This window comes from Mercenaria mercenaria, chromosome 5 (genome assembly GCF_021730395.1).
Source record: "Mercenaria mercenaria strain notata chromosome 5, MADL_Memer_1, whole genome shotgun sequence".
Taxonomy (NCBI): Eukaryota; Metazoa; Mollusca; class Bivalvia; order Venerida; family Veneridae; genus Mercenaria; species Mercenaria mercenaria.
This window is the reverse complement of record NC_069365.1, coordinates 81,976,298-81,995,281: the sequence shown is the minus strand read 5'-3', so window position 1 is coordinate 81,995,281 and position 18,984 is coordinate 81,976,298. Positions and strand designations below refer to the sequence as shown.

The window sequence follows — 18,984 nt, the reverse complement described above, 5'->3', positions numbered from 1 at the left end:
TCATCTTGATGATATCTAGGTCAAGTTCGAAACTGGGTCACGTGCCTTCAAAAACTAGGTCAGTAGGTCTAAAAATAGAAAAACCTTGTGACCTCTCTAGAGGCCATATATTTCACAAGATCTTCATGAAAATTGGTCAGAATGTTCACCTTGATGATATCTAGGTCAAGGTTGAAACTGGGTCACTTGCCATCAAAAACTAGGTCAGTAGGTCTAAAAATAGAAAAACCTTGTGACCTCTCTAGAGGCCATATATTTCACAAGATCTTGATGACAATTGGTCAGAACGTTCACCTTGATGATATCTAGGTCAAGTTCGAAACTGGGTCACGTGCCGACAAAAACTAGGTCAGTAGGTCAAATAATAGAAAAACCTTGTGACCTCTCTAAAGGCCATATTTTTCGTGGGATCTGTATGAAAGTTGGTCTGAATGTTCATGTTGATGTTATCTAGGTCAAGTTCGAAACTGGGTCACGTGCGGTCAAAAACTAGGTCAGTAGGTCTAAAAATAGAAAAACCTTGTGACCTCTCTAGAGGCCATATATTTCATGAGATCTTCATAAAAATTGGTCAGAATGTTCACCTTGATGATATCTAGGTCAAGTTCGAAACTGGGTCACGTGCCTTCAAAAACTAGGTCAGTAGGTCAAATAATAGAAAAACCTTGTGACCTCTCTAGAGGCCATATTTTTGATGGGATCTGTATGAAAGTTGGTCTGAATGTTCATCTTGATGATATCTAGGTCAAGTTCGAAAGTGGATCACGTGCCATCAAAAACTAGGTCAGTAGGTCAAATAATAGAAAAACCTTGTGACCTCTCTAAAGGCCATATTTTTCATGGGATCTGTATGAAAATTGGTCTGAATGTCCATCTTGTTGATATCTAGGTCAAGTTCGAAATAGGGTCACGTGCGGACAAAAACTAGGTCAGCAGGTCTAAAAATAGAAAAACCTTGTGACCTCTCTAGAGGCCATACTTGTGAATGGATTTCCATTAAAATTGGTCAGAATGTTCACCTTGATGATATCTAGGTCAATTTTGAAACTGGGTCACATGCCTTAAAAAACTAGGTCAGTAGGTCAAATAATAAAAAAACCTTGTGACCTCTCTAGAGGCCATACTTTTCATGGGATCTGTATGAAAGTTGGTCTGAATGTTCATCTTGATGATATCTAGGTCAAGTTTGAAACTGAGTCAACTGCAGTCAAAAACTTGGTCAGTAGGTCTAAAATTATTTAAATCTTTTGACCACTCTAGAGGTCATATTTTTCAATGGATCTTCATGAAAATTGATCTGAATGTTCACCTTGATGATATCTAGATCAGTTTCGAAACTGGGTCACGTGCGGTCAAAAACTAGGCCAGTAGGTATAAAAATAGAAAAACCTTGTGACCTCTCTAGAGGCCATATTTTTCATGAGATCTTCATGAAAATTAGTGAGAATGTTCACCTTGATGATTTCTAGGTAAAGTTTAAAACAGGGTCACCTACCTTCGAAAACTAGGTCAATAGGTCAAATAATAGAAAAACCTTGTGACCTTTGTAGAGACCATATTTTTCAATGGATCTTCATGAAAATTGGTCAGAATTTTTATCTTGATAATATCTAGGTCAAGTTCAAAACTGGGTCACATGAGGTCAAAAACTAGGTCACTATGTCAAATAATGACGTCATACTCAAAACTGGGTCATGTGGGAAGAGGTGAGCGATTCAGGACCATCATGGTCCTCTTGTATAATAAAACTTAAATATAAATATAAATTGGTTTATAAATGACTTGAGCAGGCCCTCCTCTGCCATTCGCCAATGTAGCCAAATGCTACAAATTAAAAAAAAAGTGGCTACAGATTTTTGAAAGTGGCTACAAGAATTTTATTAAAATGTGGCCAAATTTTAGCAATATTCAGCTTCAGTTTGGCAGTTTCCTTAAAACAAAAAATGGCTACAATTTTCTGAGGACCAGTGGAAGCCCTGCTTAAGTTTGCACACTGTCTTGTGTTTCAAATATTTAATTGTTCATATGTACACGGTCTTGGATAAAAAATTCTAAAAAATTTCTTTTTACTTTTGTTAATTTCAGCACTAAAATTTGGGAAAAAATGCTATCTGTTGAAATAATGCTGCTTTTGAAGTAAATTACTATTATATGCAGAAGCAAAACATTAGGTTCACATTTGTTGCATTTCACTTTCAGATTCATGTTTGATGAACCATCAAGTTACTTAGATGTGAAGCAGCGTCTTAAAGCTGCTATTGCTATCCGGAATCTTGTGGCTGCTGAGAAATACATTATTGTGGTAGAACATGATCTATCTGTGCTCGACTACCTCTCTGATTTTATATGTTGTTTGTATGGCGTGCCTGGAGCATATGGGGTAGTCACTATGCCCTTTGGGGTTAGAGAAGGTAAGTAAATTTGTTCATTTTTACATGTTTTCTCTGTACTTAAATAGTTTACTGACTGCAGTTAAAAGTAGCAGTACCAGTATTTTACATATTTAACCTCTTTTGCTATTGCTGCGAAATCATTAATATTCATTGGTGTTTTCATGGTTGAAATAAATCCATGAAATTTAATCCTAATAGACTAAATGAAGTTTCTATTCATTTTATGTTCAGATGTTGAAATCCACACAAATACAACGTTGTAGTAAAAAAATGCAAAATTTTGTGCCTACAAAATAAAATGATATTTATCTGTCCTATTATAGTGCTGCTTCAAGGTTTTCGTTTCCTTGGAGCTGAATATAATTACTAAAAATAGAATTTTCCTGAATAATGGTTTGAAAAAAGCATTGAACAGTGTTGAAACAAATATTTTTTAAGATAGAGTAATTATAAAATACTAAGACAATATGGAAGTGAAATAATGAAAAACAGTGTTGATAAGACAAGTAAATATCCATTAACCATTGAAGTGGAAAGAAAACTTAATTTTGGGAAAAATGGATAATTTTGTTCTTGATTTTCAGGGATCAATATATTTTTGGATGGTTTTGTGCCAACTGAGAATCTACGATTCAGGGAGGTGTCTCTCACCTTCAAGGTTGCAGAGACAGCTATGGAGGAGGAGATTAAAAGGATGTGCCGATATGAGTACCCGAAAATGGTGAAAAATCTAGGTATATTATATGCTATTCTAGGTATTTTATTGAGGTTGGCTAATGAATATATATATTTGATATACCTTGTGTAGTTTTGACAGATTATTATATATAATTACAGATGTAAACTCCTTTCAATAAACAAGAAAGTAATTCAGTACTACACAATTGGTAACAGTGTGATCTTCCATTCTGAAAACTTGTTTTTTATTCCTCAAATACGCTTTCTGATGTCTATAACAAATGTTGTGCACTTGGTACCATTGTGACCAGTCATGGCGTAAGAGTTTCGAAATTTGTCTGACATTAGGTCAGGCAACCCAGGGTAACTTGTCTGACCGAGTGGAAACTCAGCTGACTGAAAATGTCATAAAGAGATTGTTTTGCCAGAAGTAATAAAAAATGAACAGGTGCGTAAGAAAATTGGGTTGTAAAAACTAACCTGCTCTGTTAAACTGTACCTTATCAAACAAATGGTCCGACACCCCGATTAGGTTGGACCTAGCCTTTTTTGTTGGACTCGTCCGACAGAGGGTTTCGTCATGACTGTGTGGCACAAGATTTGCAGCAAAATACCCAAGTTTAGTGTTCTTTACAAGTGTGATATATATTGTAGGAACATTTAGCTTGACGGTAGAACCAGGCCAGTTTACAGATTCGGAAATAGTTGTGATGTTGGGGGAGAATGGAACGGGAAAAACAACATTTATAAGAATGTTGGCAGGAAAACTGACACCAGACAGTGGTGGTAAGTTACTAGTAAAGGACTTTATACCAAGTATAGAAGTAAATATAAACTGCATTGTTGATCTGTAATGTCTATTGTTTGTATTCAAGGTTGTGAAATATTTATTCAGATAGTGTGATGAAATTTGTAATGTTTTTCTCTGCTTGGCAACATTAGTAAACTGATCAGGAGAGTACTAAATTAGTTTTTAAAGTTTCGAATTCTGTTTTACATTTTCTTCATGATGGAATACAATGTGTTCAAAAAGATATATTCTTCTGCATCAACTTGAGTTTATGAAACTTTAGTTTATGGTATTTCTAAAAAATTTGCAATGTGTTTTAAGTTTACTGATTGCCAAATATAAATCCGTAAATAAAGGCGTATGCTAGAATTTCAATTTTTTTTTCCCAATAACAGAATTTGTTCATATTTCATATATTGTTAGTTCATTCTATAAGTAACTTAAAAATAAAAAAAAATCGGGGTCACCGACTTCGTTTTCATTTTATTTCAGATTATAATGCATGACCATGGTACAAGTGTATCCTGAAATCTAGAGCGTGTCTGCCATAACATATAAGCTCAAGGAATCAAATAAATGATTCATGAAGTATAACTGATAGTCAAATCTCATAAGACATGATTATTTCCCTTCAAAACAAAAAGAAATTTTAATGAAATTCAAGAAATAGTTGCATGACACTTGTGTGTTGTTGTTTTCTAAGTCAAAAAAGCATCATAATTATGAAATATTGTATATTTCCTTTCAGCAGTTAATATTTCCAAATCTACATAAAGGAATTTGATTAAACTTGCAAGAATAGCAGAATATAATGTTTACTTTTGAAATATAAAAAGAAAAAGGGTGGTCACTGAATTAGATTTTTCACATTTTCATTTTGAATTATTGCCCGTTTATGATACTGGTTTGTGATCTTCATGCCAAAAAATAAAAACCATTATAAATCCAAAGTAGTCATAAATACTGGTCATACTCCAATCGATTACAAAAACTATTCATAAAGAAACGTAAAATGGGTCAAATGTAACACACAGTTTTAAATAAGAGACTAAAATCTTTGGAAAAATGTGAAAAAGTGCGAGGAGATATCTACCTCGACACTGGTTTCAGCCGATGACACTAAAATGACAGAAACAAAAACACAAAACATACGTTCAAAAATATCAGCGAGACAATTGTATGCTTTAATATCAACAAAAATTCATTATCAGGCCTGTTATCTTTACAAATACATTCATATGTACATGTACCAGAAAACGTTCCCAACAAACTTCATCGGAGGTGTCCTTACATAAATACGCACAATAAGCTCGGACGTGACTGGACTGTGACAGTCAAACGTTATTACGCTGTCCCGAAACTTAATCCTATTTGGTTCTGTTTTGATCAAGCATTAGAAATAAACACAGCGATTGTCCGAATATCCAGAACCATGCAACTTTACCGGAAACGGTGAGCCGTGCGATTTCTGTCTCGTGAACATTTTATCTTGCGTACGTTTTCATTGCAGATTTCCTTACAGAAATACTCAGAATAAGCATCGACGTAACGGAACAGTGATAGTTACAAGTTATCATGCCGTCCTGAAAAGTATATCCTATCATTTCGACTAGTTTTGTCCAAGCGTTGAAAATAAACTTTACCGGAAACGGTGTCGTAATTGGTGCGTCATGAGATTTCTGCCTCGTGAAAATTTTATCTAGCATACGCCTTTAACAACAAATTGTTGCAGTATGAACTGATTGTAACTATATAAATGAAGATGGAAATTCCGTATTTCCACTCTGGTTTGACAAAATATCTACATGATAGTATGCATTTGTTTTAAATTTAACTAATTTTGACAGGTGAGTGTCCAATATTGAATGTGAGTTACAAGCCACAGAAGATCAGCCCAAAGTCACAGGGGACTGTACGTCAGCTGTTGCATGACAGGATCAGAGATGCCTACATACATCCACAGTTTGTAGCAGACGTTATGAAACCTCTACTCATAGAGAACATTATGGACCAAGAGGTAACTTGCAGGGGTTTGTTAAGGGCTATGTAGTCATGTGAAAATGATTACTGACTTCAAATTATTTATCCTTCAGCTTTTTTGGGTTAGAAGTCCAAACGTAATATGAGGAATTCATTAGGTGAGGAAGCCATACAGTTAGCTTGCAGAAGGTTTGAGATCTTCCCTTCGTGTGTTCTTTTGTCTGAAGTAAAGCCCAAATATCCTTAGTCATAACTGAAAAGTGCAATATGAAAAATTATATGTAAAATTATATCAGTGTGATATGAAAAAGCAAAAAAAAATGCCAAGCAAGTCTTCACTAAATACTGAGGCTGATAAAGTCAGCCTTCCACTAGTCATTCTTTAGTAATAGTTTATGTCTATTGTTTTTTGACACAGCAGACATTTCAGATTAATAATCTGAGTCTGTTTGCATAAAGGTAAACCCAGAAAAACACTAGGATATAGGAACAAATGTATGAAAATGCTATAAAAATGTGTTTACTACACCCCCATGTATAATATACACAGCAGCTAAACTGGAGTCTTGCATGTCCGTCTGTCCATTTTTAATTTGTTTTAGCTTGAAACTCTCTAAACCACTGGAAATATATTCATAAAACATGCATTAACTATTTACCTCATCAGAACAGTGTAGAGAGCACAACCCAGGTTACTAGGTCCAAGATTGTGGAGGTCAAAATTAAGATAGCTTAAATTTCTGTCTGTTCTACTTTTTCTTAACCACTGGAAGGATTTTCATTAAACTGGCTCTTCAAGACAGCATGCAGAGTGAACAACCCAGGTTGTTAAGTCCATGGTCTTATTGAATGTCCAAGGTCATGATCACATCATTTTACTTTCTCTGGATTGAAGCGGCATCTGATGGTATTGAATAGCTTCAGTGATAGCTCAAGTTAAATATGAATTGATTGATGAACTGAATGTTAGTCAATGATGAGAAACTCTATGCTGTTCACATTCTTAATTACTATGTGGATGTTTCATATCTGAGACTTTAATTCAAGTATTTTGTCGAAATAAGTTTTACTAAACTTCGAGTTAAGGCTAGTACTTTGTGGAAGTGACATGTGTTTCTCATCCGAAGATCTGTTAAAGGAAGCATGAAAAAAAAGTTGTTTAAGAATGGTTTAAAAATTGTGAAGGACCATGTAGAAAAATCCACAAGAGCCTATGAGGAAATATACTTGAATCTGCTGTTTACATTCTGAAAAAAAAAATGTGGATTGAACTTGTAACTGAGGCTCTGCTTTGGTACTGTAATATCATTATTTATAACAAACATGCATATTGAAAACAATCATGTCTTCAAAGTCAATGAAGATAAACTCATTTGCTGTTCACATTCTTAACTTCCATGTGGAATTTTCCTATCAGAGACTTTGAAGAAGATTAGGTCTGTAGGGACTTTGCAGACTGAATCTGGAAATTTTACATATTTTAAAGAAAATTGTAATAAGTGTGTTTGTTAAACGGAAGTGAGCCTATGAGGAAAAGTGTAAAAATCTGCTGTTTACATTCTGAAACATTTTATGTGGATTGATCCCTAAACTGAGGCTTTTTTGGTTTAAATAAATGTAAGAAAAAGATGCTCATCAGCGGCGGCGAAATCTGATTTTTATTTGTTTGTCCGTTTTTGTCATTTGCTAATTTTTACTTGTCCGTATGATAGTTATATAGTAAAACCTGGTCAAATTTCATTTGTCTGTACAAGCTTTGGGACAACCTGGGCAATACGGACAATTGAATTTGCCGCCCCTGCTTATTTTGCGGGTTAAAAGTTGGTGAATATGCATTAATTTGATTAGTGCCATTAAATTTTATGGAAGAAACATTTCTTATACTATTTTAGTGTTGTAATGTTTGGAATAGAACTGGAACTGTTACACAACATTAGAAGGCCTTTGAAAATTCTGTTTTAAATTCTGCTGTCAACATATTCTGAATCATTTGTGTGGATTGATCCCAAAACCGAGGCTTTTTTCTCCTGTTGACATTGGATTTGGTTTGTTCTAGTGACGCAATTGATCTGTTACTTTGTGTTGATTCAAAGTCTGTGAAGATAAATTTTATTGCTGTTCACATTCTAAATCCCTGTGTGGAATTTTCATATCTGAGACTTTGTTTCATACAAGTACTGTGTGGAGACATATTGTTGATGTTACATGTTGCTACTTCAGTTAAATTTTCAAGGAATCCTGGAAGAAAGCCTATGAGGAAAAGTGTAAAAATCTGCTGTTTACATTCTGAAGTGTTCATGTGGATTGATCCCTAAACTGAGGCTGTTTTATGGAATGAAACTGAAGGGAATGATGTGTTGAAATAACCATTATAATAAAGGATTAAATTTAGGTCTTGATAGTCAAATGGTTACCTTAAAGTCCCTGCTTGATAGTCGAATGGTTAACTTAAAGTCCCTGACTTTGAATTACTAACTTCTTATCAATGTGGGTTTGATTCCTCGCTTTGGTTTAGAATTCTTTATTTGAAGATGCAGTCAAGCTGGTTTTACAGAAAGTCGTTCTACCCAGGTGCCTGCCCATGTCTCAAACAATACCCAGTGGAGCATCTGGTGTCTTCCTGGAAAAGGTGCCATATGGTCTAACTTGTGCCTGTGTGTGATTTGAAACTGAGAACAAGAAGCCTGTGATGAGACACAACATGCTGTTCACATTCTGAACATCTCTGTGGATTTAGTGTTCTGAGGCTTTAAAATGAAGAATGTCCACATGTTGAGTGCTTCAATGCACAAATTTTAGAAAGTAGTAAAAATTCTGCATATATGTGTAATATATTGAGATGTAATTTATTGAAAATTTCATATCAGTAGGGTACTTGCAGTTATTTTGAATATTGATTCTGGGGTGTAGGTCAAAGTGTAGGTCCGTAGCTTAAAGGTCAAGGTCACACTTGGACGTTAAAGGTCATTTTTCATATAGTGCATTCGTGTCCGGTCCATATCTTTGTCATCCATGGATGGATTTTCAAATAACTTGGCATGAATGTGTACCACAGTAAGCCGACTTGTCGCGCGCAAGACCCAGGTCCGTAGCTCAAAGGTCAAGGTCACACTTGTACGTTAAAGGTCATTTTTCATGATAGTGCATTCGTGTCCGGTCCATATCTTTGTCATCCATGGATGGATTTTCAAATAACTTGGCATGAATGTGTACCACAGTAAGACGACGTGTCGCACGCAAGACCCAGGTCCGTAGCTCAAAGGTCAAGGTCACACTTAGACGTTAAAGGTCATATTTCATGATAGTGCATTGATGGGCATGTCCGGTCCATATCTTTGTCATTCATGCATGGATTTTAAAATTATTGGGCATGAATGTGTACCACAGTAAGACGACGTGTCGCGCGCAAGACCCAGGTCCGTAGGTCAAAGGTCCTAAACTCTAACATCGGCCGTAACTATTCATTCAAAGTGCCATCGGGGGCATGTGTCATCCTATGGAGACAGCTCTTGTTCATTCATATTTTATCACATTATAGGTTCAAAATCTGTCTGGCGGAGAATTGCAGCGTGTAGCTTTGACATTGTGTCTTGGTAAACCAGCAGATGTGTATCTTATAGATGAGCCCTCCGCGTATCTCGACTCTGAGCAACGTCTTCATGCAGCCAAGGTCATCAAAAGGTACATCTTTAGTTTGAAATTTTTCTATAAGAAACCTTTTCATTAGTAAATTAATAGGCTTGAATAGAACTGGAACAAATAAATGTAAAAGATCAGTGTTGGCTCGACTTGAGAAGAGTATTCAAAAGAACTTTACTGTCAAAATGCAGGAGCAAAGAAATTCACCAAAGGCGAAAGTATTATATCTTTATAATCCCGAACATTTTTGCATTTCAGTTAAAGTGAAAAGCAGATTTATACTGAACAAATTTTTGAAATAGCCTGTTTTTCATCAGTCTTGTATAAATATTCATTCATTGTGTAAGAGCAATATCCAATCCATTCTTACCTCAATTATTTTGTATTGCAGATTCATCTTGCATGCCAAGAAGACAGCATTTGTTGTCGAGCACGATTTCATCATGGCGACATACCTGGCAGATCGTGTAGTTGTGTTTGAGGGATCTCCTGGTATCAACACCGTTGCAAACTCGTAAGCTTTTCTTTTTCTTTTCTGAATTGTGTTTGAACTGGCTTTTTGCTTGGTCGAGAGCAGTGTGATGTCATTTTGTTAAAAAAATAGGTTGCTATTTTCATCATAGTTGACACTAGAATGGCAAAAATGACTTTGAGACTGCATTATATTAGTGTAATATGAAACTGTGGTCAAATTCTGCTAGTAAGGTTATGAAAAGATCCTTAAAGCTTCCAAGTCTGTTTAAACACCCTTGCTAATGCATAATCACTTACTCATTATTGATCGTACATTTCTGATAAAAAAAATAGCCTCAAATATATTGTTAACATTTCAGGCCACAGTCACTGCTACATGGTATGAATAAGTTCCTAGAGTTGTTGGAGATCACATTCAGACGTGATCCAAACAACTTCCGTCCCCGTATCAACAAGCTCAACTCTGTCAAGGTATTGTGTAACATTTTTAAATCTGTTTCCTCTCTGCTACATGTATGTTTAGGTATTTTGTCATGCCCCCAAAGGGAGGCATATTAGTTTTCAACTGTCCGTCCGTTAGTTTGTTCGTTCGTCACAACGTTAACTTTTTGCATGAAGGCACTTTACTCGTGAACCACTGCACCCAGAACCTTCAAACTTCACATGCTGATAGTACTTATTGAGTACACAACCCCTACTGACTTTATGGTCACCAGGGCAAGGCGCTGCAGGGGCATTTGTCACCATTAGTGACAGCTCTTGTTCTTTACTTGTCTCGCAATATCATACACTTATTTAACAGCATTGGTGGGTCTGAAGTGGTTGTTAGCAGTGCTAAACTTACAACTGCACAAGGGCATAACCAGAGTGCCAGTATAGGCTTGCAAGTGCTAATAACTACCTAAGGGGTGTTGCGAAAGTCAAATGAATTGTTTATTATATACCTTATCACAATAATTATTACTTGATTGTTTGAAGCACTTAATCATTTAAAACATCTGTGTTAACTAATTTTTTATTGCGACAACACTGGGTAAAATGATGTCATTTGTACCTAGTGATACAGTAAGCGATGTTTTTCTCAACATTCGGTTATTGTTCCTGGATGCGATTATTTTGCCTGGTTTACAGGATTCTGTTGTATATGTAATTAAATCTCTCTCTCCAATTTTGCTTATATTTTCCTTATTACTTGACTTGTATTAATAAAAAAAAGTGCATTGAAGACAGCAAAAAAAGATGCTTTCTATTGCACAAAGCGTCTGCCTGTTCTCAGTACTTTTCTTAAAGACTGTCTAACTGCTTTTCTTGGACTAACTGTGTAGATAACATACACACTTTTGCAGTCGGGCGAAGTGTTTGAGAAAAGTACTGAGAACTGATTGCAGAGGATTCATGCAATGGAATGTATTCTGTCTTCGAGGCTCTTTATCGTATGAAAATCTGTCAAGTAACAAGGAAAATATATATCCAAAATGTTACCTGAATGGGAACATTTCGTATGTATCCAAAATTCACATGGATTGGCCACCCTGTTTCTTCTGTTACACGGATATTTGCAAGATAAAGATAGCATTAATTTGAGCTTCAAGTTTCAAAGTTGGTTTTAAAGCTGGACTTACTTGAGGATTATTTTAATTTCAGGATACTGAGCAGAAAAAGGGAGGGAACTATTTCTTCCTCGAAGATTAAGGCGTCCTAGTGGCGCCTTCACAACCACTCGCTGTTGGGCCCAGCCTGCAATATGGGAAAGGAGCTGTTACTTCGAATACCTGGGGTCAAGGTCAGATTTCTACAAGGTCAACTACTTTTCAACTGTCCAACTGTTCAAGAAGACTTTACTGCTATTTAACTTGTCCACCACAATTAAATGTTGAACAAGTGAGAGAATGTTCATTACTATTAAATGACATTGCTTACACAAAATGTGGAAACCAAGGTTTTGCAAAGCACTTTAATTTGTATGGGAAAATCTTAGACAGAATTGTTCTGTATGGAGATGAATTCAAGATCTTGAATCCATGGCAACAACCTTTGACCTTGAGGAGATACATAGATGAGGAAGTACAGTGTATATGCAGGGGTATCTATTGCAGGCTGATAGGGTGGTTAGTCATGTGTAGTTTCACAGTAACAGGAATACTTGGTACAGCTAGTTTCAGTTTTTCACAATTGCTACCCTCCTGTTACTATGACAACTATTTTGGCCCCATCATTGTTTTGTCTTTTTTGCATCCAATTATTAAACAAGAATTTTTTTTTGGTTAAGGAAGTGAAAGTCAAATTAAGCATTCCTTGTGTTAAAGCAATATTTTGTCCTCCCAGACCGCAAAAATGATTTCTTATAGTTTTTTTTTATTTGACGGGTTGATCTTTGATATGAAAGGTTATGTTTTGGACCAAAGAACCAGCAAGTTGAATAATTTGATTATTGGATAAATGCTTTATCTTTGTACATAAAACATGTTTTTTGTTCTTTCTCTTGTTTTTGTTGAAGGGACTTTTATCTTTGCTGTCAATTCTGTTCTTTTTGTGGAAGGGAATTCTACTTTTATTGAGAAATAATCAAACTTTATAAAATTAACACCTTAATTCAAAACTAAAAGATTAAATTCAGTTTGTTTGGAACTGAACAATTATAGAATAATATGATTATAGTTATATAAATGGCTTCAAAATCTTAATTGTTTAATTGATAGGTGTTTTCTTTTATCTTCACTTCACTTTTATGTTAATTTCTTAGTAACTTCATTTATACAATAGTAGGAGGTTAGTTGCAGCTGTGAATAGATTTTAAATCATGGTTAGCAATCTCCGTGAACATGCCCTTCCTTGTAAGAAATAAAGGGTTCTTGAGAATATACCACAGTTTGAAAGTGGGAAATTGGAATTAGATGTACCTATATTGTAAACTGTGAAACTAAACATGACTGACCAGTAGTCCGGGAACTGTGAAACAAGGATTTTATCATGATTTGGGACAGAGAAGTCGGTTAAGAAGTGGTTTTAGTCTTTTAAAAACTGCTGTATGGGACAACCGCATTGTTCAACAAGTCTTTCAGTGGAATAAAGTGTTTGGGGAAAACAAATGTGGAAAGAATTGGTGAAATACATTGAACAAAGAAAAGCTGTATTCTTTGAGGAGTAGAAATAGTACAGCTATAATTAAATGATGAGTCTATAAATCGTAGCATTTGATTGGTTGAAGCTGGTCTCCAAACTCGAATTCCAAACACTTTAGCTTGGTCTGTGTTAATATTAAGTCCTGTATTGATGTATGCAGACAGAAATATTGTGATATTTCAGCTAAATTGTTTTAAGGCGTGAATAAACAGAAAACAAAAATGAAGAAATAGCAAGTACATGCGCTTTAATTTTTTACATATTCTGTAGGAGTAAGTGTCAACAAGTCGCTGACGCTTCAACATATTTTTAAAAAGCCAAGTAATTAGATGAGAGTATGCATATATCATAATGTCTAGAGTTAGGCATTAATACTTGCAGGAATTGACGAAAACTGTAACACATCTAGATTAATAAGAAAAATTATAATGTTGTTTTCATCAAAATGGACCATAGTTAGATCTGATAAAACATTCAAAGATTTGACTCAAGTCTGCTTCCAGTGGATGTGTTTGTATGATTTTGAGAAGGAAATTGTATGATTCAAATACAGCTTTGAGCTTTCCATTTACAAAATACTGAAATATGCCAAACTGGAAAACGGCCAGGCAGGTCATAGGTCATCAAGTTATCTGGAAGCCTGCTTTGATTTTTAGACATGATTTTCTTGTACAAAGTTTAAAATATTTATTATTGCTACCAATACAAAGTGCTTTTTGTTAACATATAGTCTTGTTGATAGTAGAAAAAACACTTGTCAAGATGGTTATATTTTTTGTAAAAATGAAGTTATTATGAAATAAATTCCTTCAAAGACAGAAGCTGTTCTGTTTACTTTTGAGCTCTCCTGAGCCAAAGGCTGAAGGTGAGCTTTTGTGACCGCTTGATGTCCGTTGTGCGTCGTCCATCAACAATTTCTAAAAAGATCTTCAAAACTACTGGGCAGATTTACATCAAACTTAACAGGAATGATCCTTGGGTGGCCTCCTTTCAAAATTGCAAAAAATTAAAATCCATTCAGAACTGTGGTTGCCATGGCCACCGAAAGAAAAATCTTTAAAAAATCTCGGAAACTGTTGGCCGGATTTCAAAAATATTTTGTAGGATTGATCTCTAGGTGACGCTCAACCAAAATTGCTCAAACTGATCTATTTCGATAAAAAAAAACATGGCCGCTAGGGAGTGGGGCTTATTTTCCCTCGATGGCTATATTGTAAATTTCAAAAAACTTCAAAACCACTGGACAGATTTACACTAAACTTCACAGAAATGATCCTTGGGTCTTGAATTTTCTTCTGGATCATCGCCGAATTTATGTCTAGCATCGGCGTATCCATAACGTAAGGTCATCTATCAAAATTAATCGAATGGTTGCATTTGAGTGATAAAGATAGGTAAAAAAAACTTCTAAATTACATCTTTTCGTGGACCACTTAAATGACCATCCGGCATCATCTAACTTGTTCTGTAGTATCCTAGTAAGTTCCTTTCAATTTACTGGAGATGGTTACGCCTAATTGAATTTAATTGCCTTGGCTATATAAACGTGTAAAAACATTTAAATCACTTCTTGTGAACCACTGGAAGGATCATCGTCAAACTTGGTGTGTAAAGTCTTGGATGAGTAGTTCCAAAGTTAACAATAGAAACACCTTTATTAAACGTCTTCTCGTGATCTGCTTGGTTGGTAATCACCAAACTTGGGTCTGTATGGACCTTTCTTACATTTGTTCAAATGGTTGTGCTTGGTCCTTTATTAGGCTGCTTGACCTTTACCCTGCAAAATCGACTGACCCATCGTTCAAGTTGGGCAGTACTAACTATTCAAAGGGGGGTTTACTGAAAAATTGCCGACTGAATAGCGAACATTGTAGACCATGATCAGCCATAACGATCTTTGTCGCAGAGGCAAAATCACATGCCGCCAGCGGGCTGAAGGTTGAGGGATGTTCATTTAACTTTAATCAAAAGGGTCTAAAGGTCACGATCATTTTAAGGTGATTGAACAGGCCCATTGCGGCCTCTTGTCAGAACTGAACTCTTACCCATTTTCCAAGACTGAAAACGTGTTACTTGTCCTGAAGGAGTTAAAATTTTAGTCGCATTTTCAGTCCAAATGCAGATGCACAGGCTGGTCGCAAACGCACTATGTTGGTTTTCTCATGGTGTGGCTCAGTTACTTTCAAAAATCAGTCCAAATGGATTTTTATCTGAAGCATGATGCAGACGACTTTTATTCTATTTTCTCGTCCGTCTGCCCATCTTTCAGTGATCAAAAGTACGAGATTTTTTATGAAACATTGGTTCATAGATATCCAGAAATATGGAGAATATGTACATCGTTTTATAAGCTCACCTGTCACGTAGTGACAGGGTGAGCTTTTGTGCGCCGTCCGTCGTCCGTCCACAATTTCTTGTCTGCACGATAGTGGTTTCATTTATGATTTTATTTTAACCAAACTTGCACACAACTTGTATCACCATAAGCTTTTGGTTCCTTTCTTGAACTGGCCAGATCCCATTATGGGTTCCAGAGTTATGGCCCCTGAAAGGGCCAAAATTAGCTATTTTGACCTTGTCTGCACAATAGCAGCTTCATTTATGACTTGAATTTAATCAAACTTGCACAAAAACTTGTGTCACCATAAGATCTCGGTTCCTTTCTTGAACTGGCCAGATCCCATAATGGGTTTCAGAGTTATGGCCCCTGAAAGGGCCAAAATTAGCTATTTTGACCTTGTCTGCACAATAGCAGCTTCATTTATAATTTGATTTTAACCAAACTTGCACTCAGCTTGTATCACCATAAGATCTCGATTCCTTTTTATACGCCCTAAGGGACGTATTATGTTATCGCCTCAGTGTCCGTCTGTCTGTCTGTCTGTTAGTTAGCAATTTCCCTTCCGCTCTGTAACTCTTGAACCCCTTGAAGGATTTCAAAGAAACCTGACACAAATGTTCATCTTATCGAAACGATATGCAGAGCGCATGTTTTGGATGGCTCACCTCAAGGTCAAGGTCACACTTAGGGGTCAAAGGTCATATGACTTTGTTTTGTGTGTATATTGCTCTGCATTTGCATTGCATTGCAGTGCTCTTGTTTTTAGCTCGACTATTCGAAGAATAGTCTAGCTATTCTACTCACCCTGGCGTCGGTGTCGGCGTCGGCGTCACACCTTGGTTAAGTTTTTGCATGCAAGTACATACAGCTATCATTTAAAGGCATATAGCTTTGAAACTTATTTTTTCTTTTTCTAGGTCAATTACCAACTTCACTGGGTCAAGTCCCTTAACTCTGACATGTATTTTGAGCAAATTATGCCCCCTTTTGGACTTAGAAAATTCTGGTTAAAGTTTTGCGTGCAAGAACATACAGCTAATACTAAAAGGCATATAGATTTGAAACTTATTTTTTCTTTTTCTAGATCAATTACTAACCTCACTGGGTCAAGTCCCATAACTCTTACATGTATTTTGAGCAAAGTATGCCCACTTTTGGACTTAGAAAATTCTGGTTCAAGTTTTACATGCAAGTTACTATCTCCAAAACTAATGCAGATATTGAATTGAAACTTCACATGTGTCTTCAGGGTTATAAAACTAGTTGATAGCAGCAAGTCCCATAACTCTGACCTTCATTTTGGCCAAATTATGTCCCCTTTGAACTTAAAACTCTTTTGATATTAAATTTTAACCATTTTGGGTAATATTTTCCTGCTTCTGGGACAATATTTCGAATAGTCGAGTTTGGCTGTCTTACGGACAGCTCTTGTTATTTGGCAGCTCCTTCTTTTGTTCACTTACAATAATGTTTTTAATAACTTCCCTTTTATGTTACTATAAATAGGTTATTTAGTAATTGTTTTATTATTGGCCGTAGGGAAAAAAACCAAGACCACTTTTCTGTGGTACAACATGGATGGTACCTCCAATTTTTATGTGTATTTTGACATATCTGTACCTTTAAGAAAATTTCAACTATATTTTCTCATGATTCTTTTGATTGATCTTGATTATGATTTTTTGACAGGTGAGCGATATAGGGCCATCGTGGCCCTCTTGTTGTTTTAATTGTGTGTCCGTTCCTTAAGCCGTCTGCCTCAAAATATTTTTTTATGAAACCTAGTATATGCATGAGATGTAGAGAACATGCACCTCAATTCATGTTGACCATTTGCCAAAAGCGTTAGTCCGTCAGTCTGTCCATCCTTCTTTAAAAAAAAAACGCTGATTTTGCTATTACTTAGAATTACATAAAACATTTTGTAGTGAAATACGAAGCGTACTCTCTAAATTTCCATTTCCGGTTATTTTATCAGGCTGGACTGCTTGAAAAAGTCAGTATGGACAATATGCCGGCTATTTTAATTTTTGTTGCATAGCAACAACAGCTTATTTCAGTTGAGGACTGTAATCTCGTATATATTGGATATTTTACTTAACCCTAGATATGTTGTTTGAACAACTGAGAAGTGTTGGAATAAAACAAAAAAGCCTTTGTTTAACATGCATTACCAAAATATCTTTCATTCTTAAACATCTGGTCAAATGAGACGCACCGTGACAAAACCAACATAGTGCATTTGCTAATGGTTTCTCTAAATTGCAATAGGCTTTAAAAGCGAACAGCATAGATCCTGATCAGACTGCGCGGATGCACTATGTTGGTTTTCTCATGGTGCGGCTCAAATATTTTACCTATGCCTACATGTACGCCATAGGAGAAAATATGATATTCACTAAAAAGATATATAAATAATAAATATCTTCGACAACTTAATCACTGGTTTAAAAGTTTCTATGTTTAGTATGAGAATTTAAGTTTCTTGGCTCTGGCTATTGAACAAAATAAAGTTGCCCACTCCTTACGATGTATTTCACCTAAGGTCATGAAACGTATCGGAAGCATTTGTACGTAACTCTTGTCGTATAAAAGAAAAACGAATTACAACTGTTACTTCCCTTCGATTATATGTGATGACACTTCGCCGTAAGACCGTATTGTTACATTTTTAGCTCGACTATACGAAGTATATGGAGAGCCGTCATCAGCGTCCTGCGTCCCCTCCTTGTTTAAATTTTTTTACACTTTCTCTTTTTTCTCCTTATCTCTGTAATTACTTGATGGATTTGTTTCAAACTTATAATAATACAATTCGCCGACCATCTTTTTTAAACATATTTCTTGTCATATACTAGTAAAGCTCTGTAGGACCACATTCGTAACAGATCGCATTTGTAACAGATTTCGTACGTATGCGATCGCATTCGTAACAGGTAAAATGTGTTACGAATGTGTTTGTCCAATATGGGGGTTGACATGAGAAGCACATATGTATCATGTTGAGTTTTATACAGTAACTGCAAATGTTTAATCAGTTGGTTGTCATCGCAACTTCGTTAAATGACTGCCATAAGCACCATCACAAGTTAGCGTCGTCGTCGTCGACGTCAATGACGTCATAAAATTATTTGAGCCGTATCATGAGAAAATGGGCCTTTGGGAATCTTCGAGGCTTTGCGACCAGTGTGATCCCAGATCAGCCTGCGCATCCGCACATGAATCAGAGGTGGAGGACGAAATATTGCAGACACAATGTATTTTATCAAATCGTCACGGAGAACATACGCCCCGCCCGGGGATCGAACCCATGACTCCGCGATCCATAGACCAAGGCTCTCCCTACTGAGATAAGCGGGCAGGCTTCGATATCATGCGTATTATATCATGTGCTGACAATGTTTAAACTTTTTTTAGTTATATTAATATTTTCATCATTTCTATATTGAACTTTTATTTGCAGATGCATAATGTTAGAAAAAAAATGGCATCTTAACCAATCTGTGTTCTATTTTGTAGAGACAAAACATACAATTTAGAACATTTATAAATTCATGGAATGGCCT

At 35.9% G+C, this 18,984-nt stretch overlaps 1 protein-coding gene across 2 annotated transcripts in view; it reads left to right on the top strand.

The window, feature by feature from the left end:
- LOC123558573 (ATP-binding cassette sub-family E member 1-like) overlaps positions 1–13,898 on the top strand; it is a 145,148-nt gene extending 131,250 nt beyond the window's left edge. For both annotated transcript variants that reach the window (XM_053544135.1, XM_053544134.1), the window contains 8 exons: positions 2,200–2,411; positions 2,978–3,127; positions 3,726–3,857; positions 5,709–5,878; positions 9,380–9,522; positions 9,872–9,994; positions 10,314–10,425; positions 11,599–13,898. In XM_053544135.1, coding sequence (XP_053400110.1) covers positions 2,200–2,411; positions 2,978–3,127; positions 3,726–3,857; positions 5,709–5,878; positions 9,380–9,522; positions 9,872–9,994; positions 10,314–10,425; positions 11,599–11,646 — 1,090 coding nt within the window. In that variant the 3' untranslated portion in view covers positions 11,647–13,898. The remainder of the gene's footprint in view (positions 1–2,199; positions 2,412–2,977; positions 3,128–3,725; positions 3,858–5,708; positions 5,879–9,379; positions 9,523–9,871; positions 9,995–10,313; positions 10,426–11,598) is intronic.
- The last annotated feature ends 5,086 nt before the right edge of the window (positions 13,899–18,984 follow it).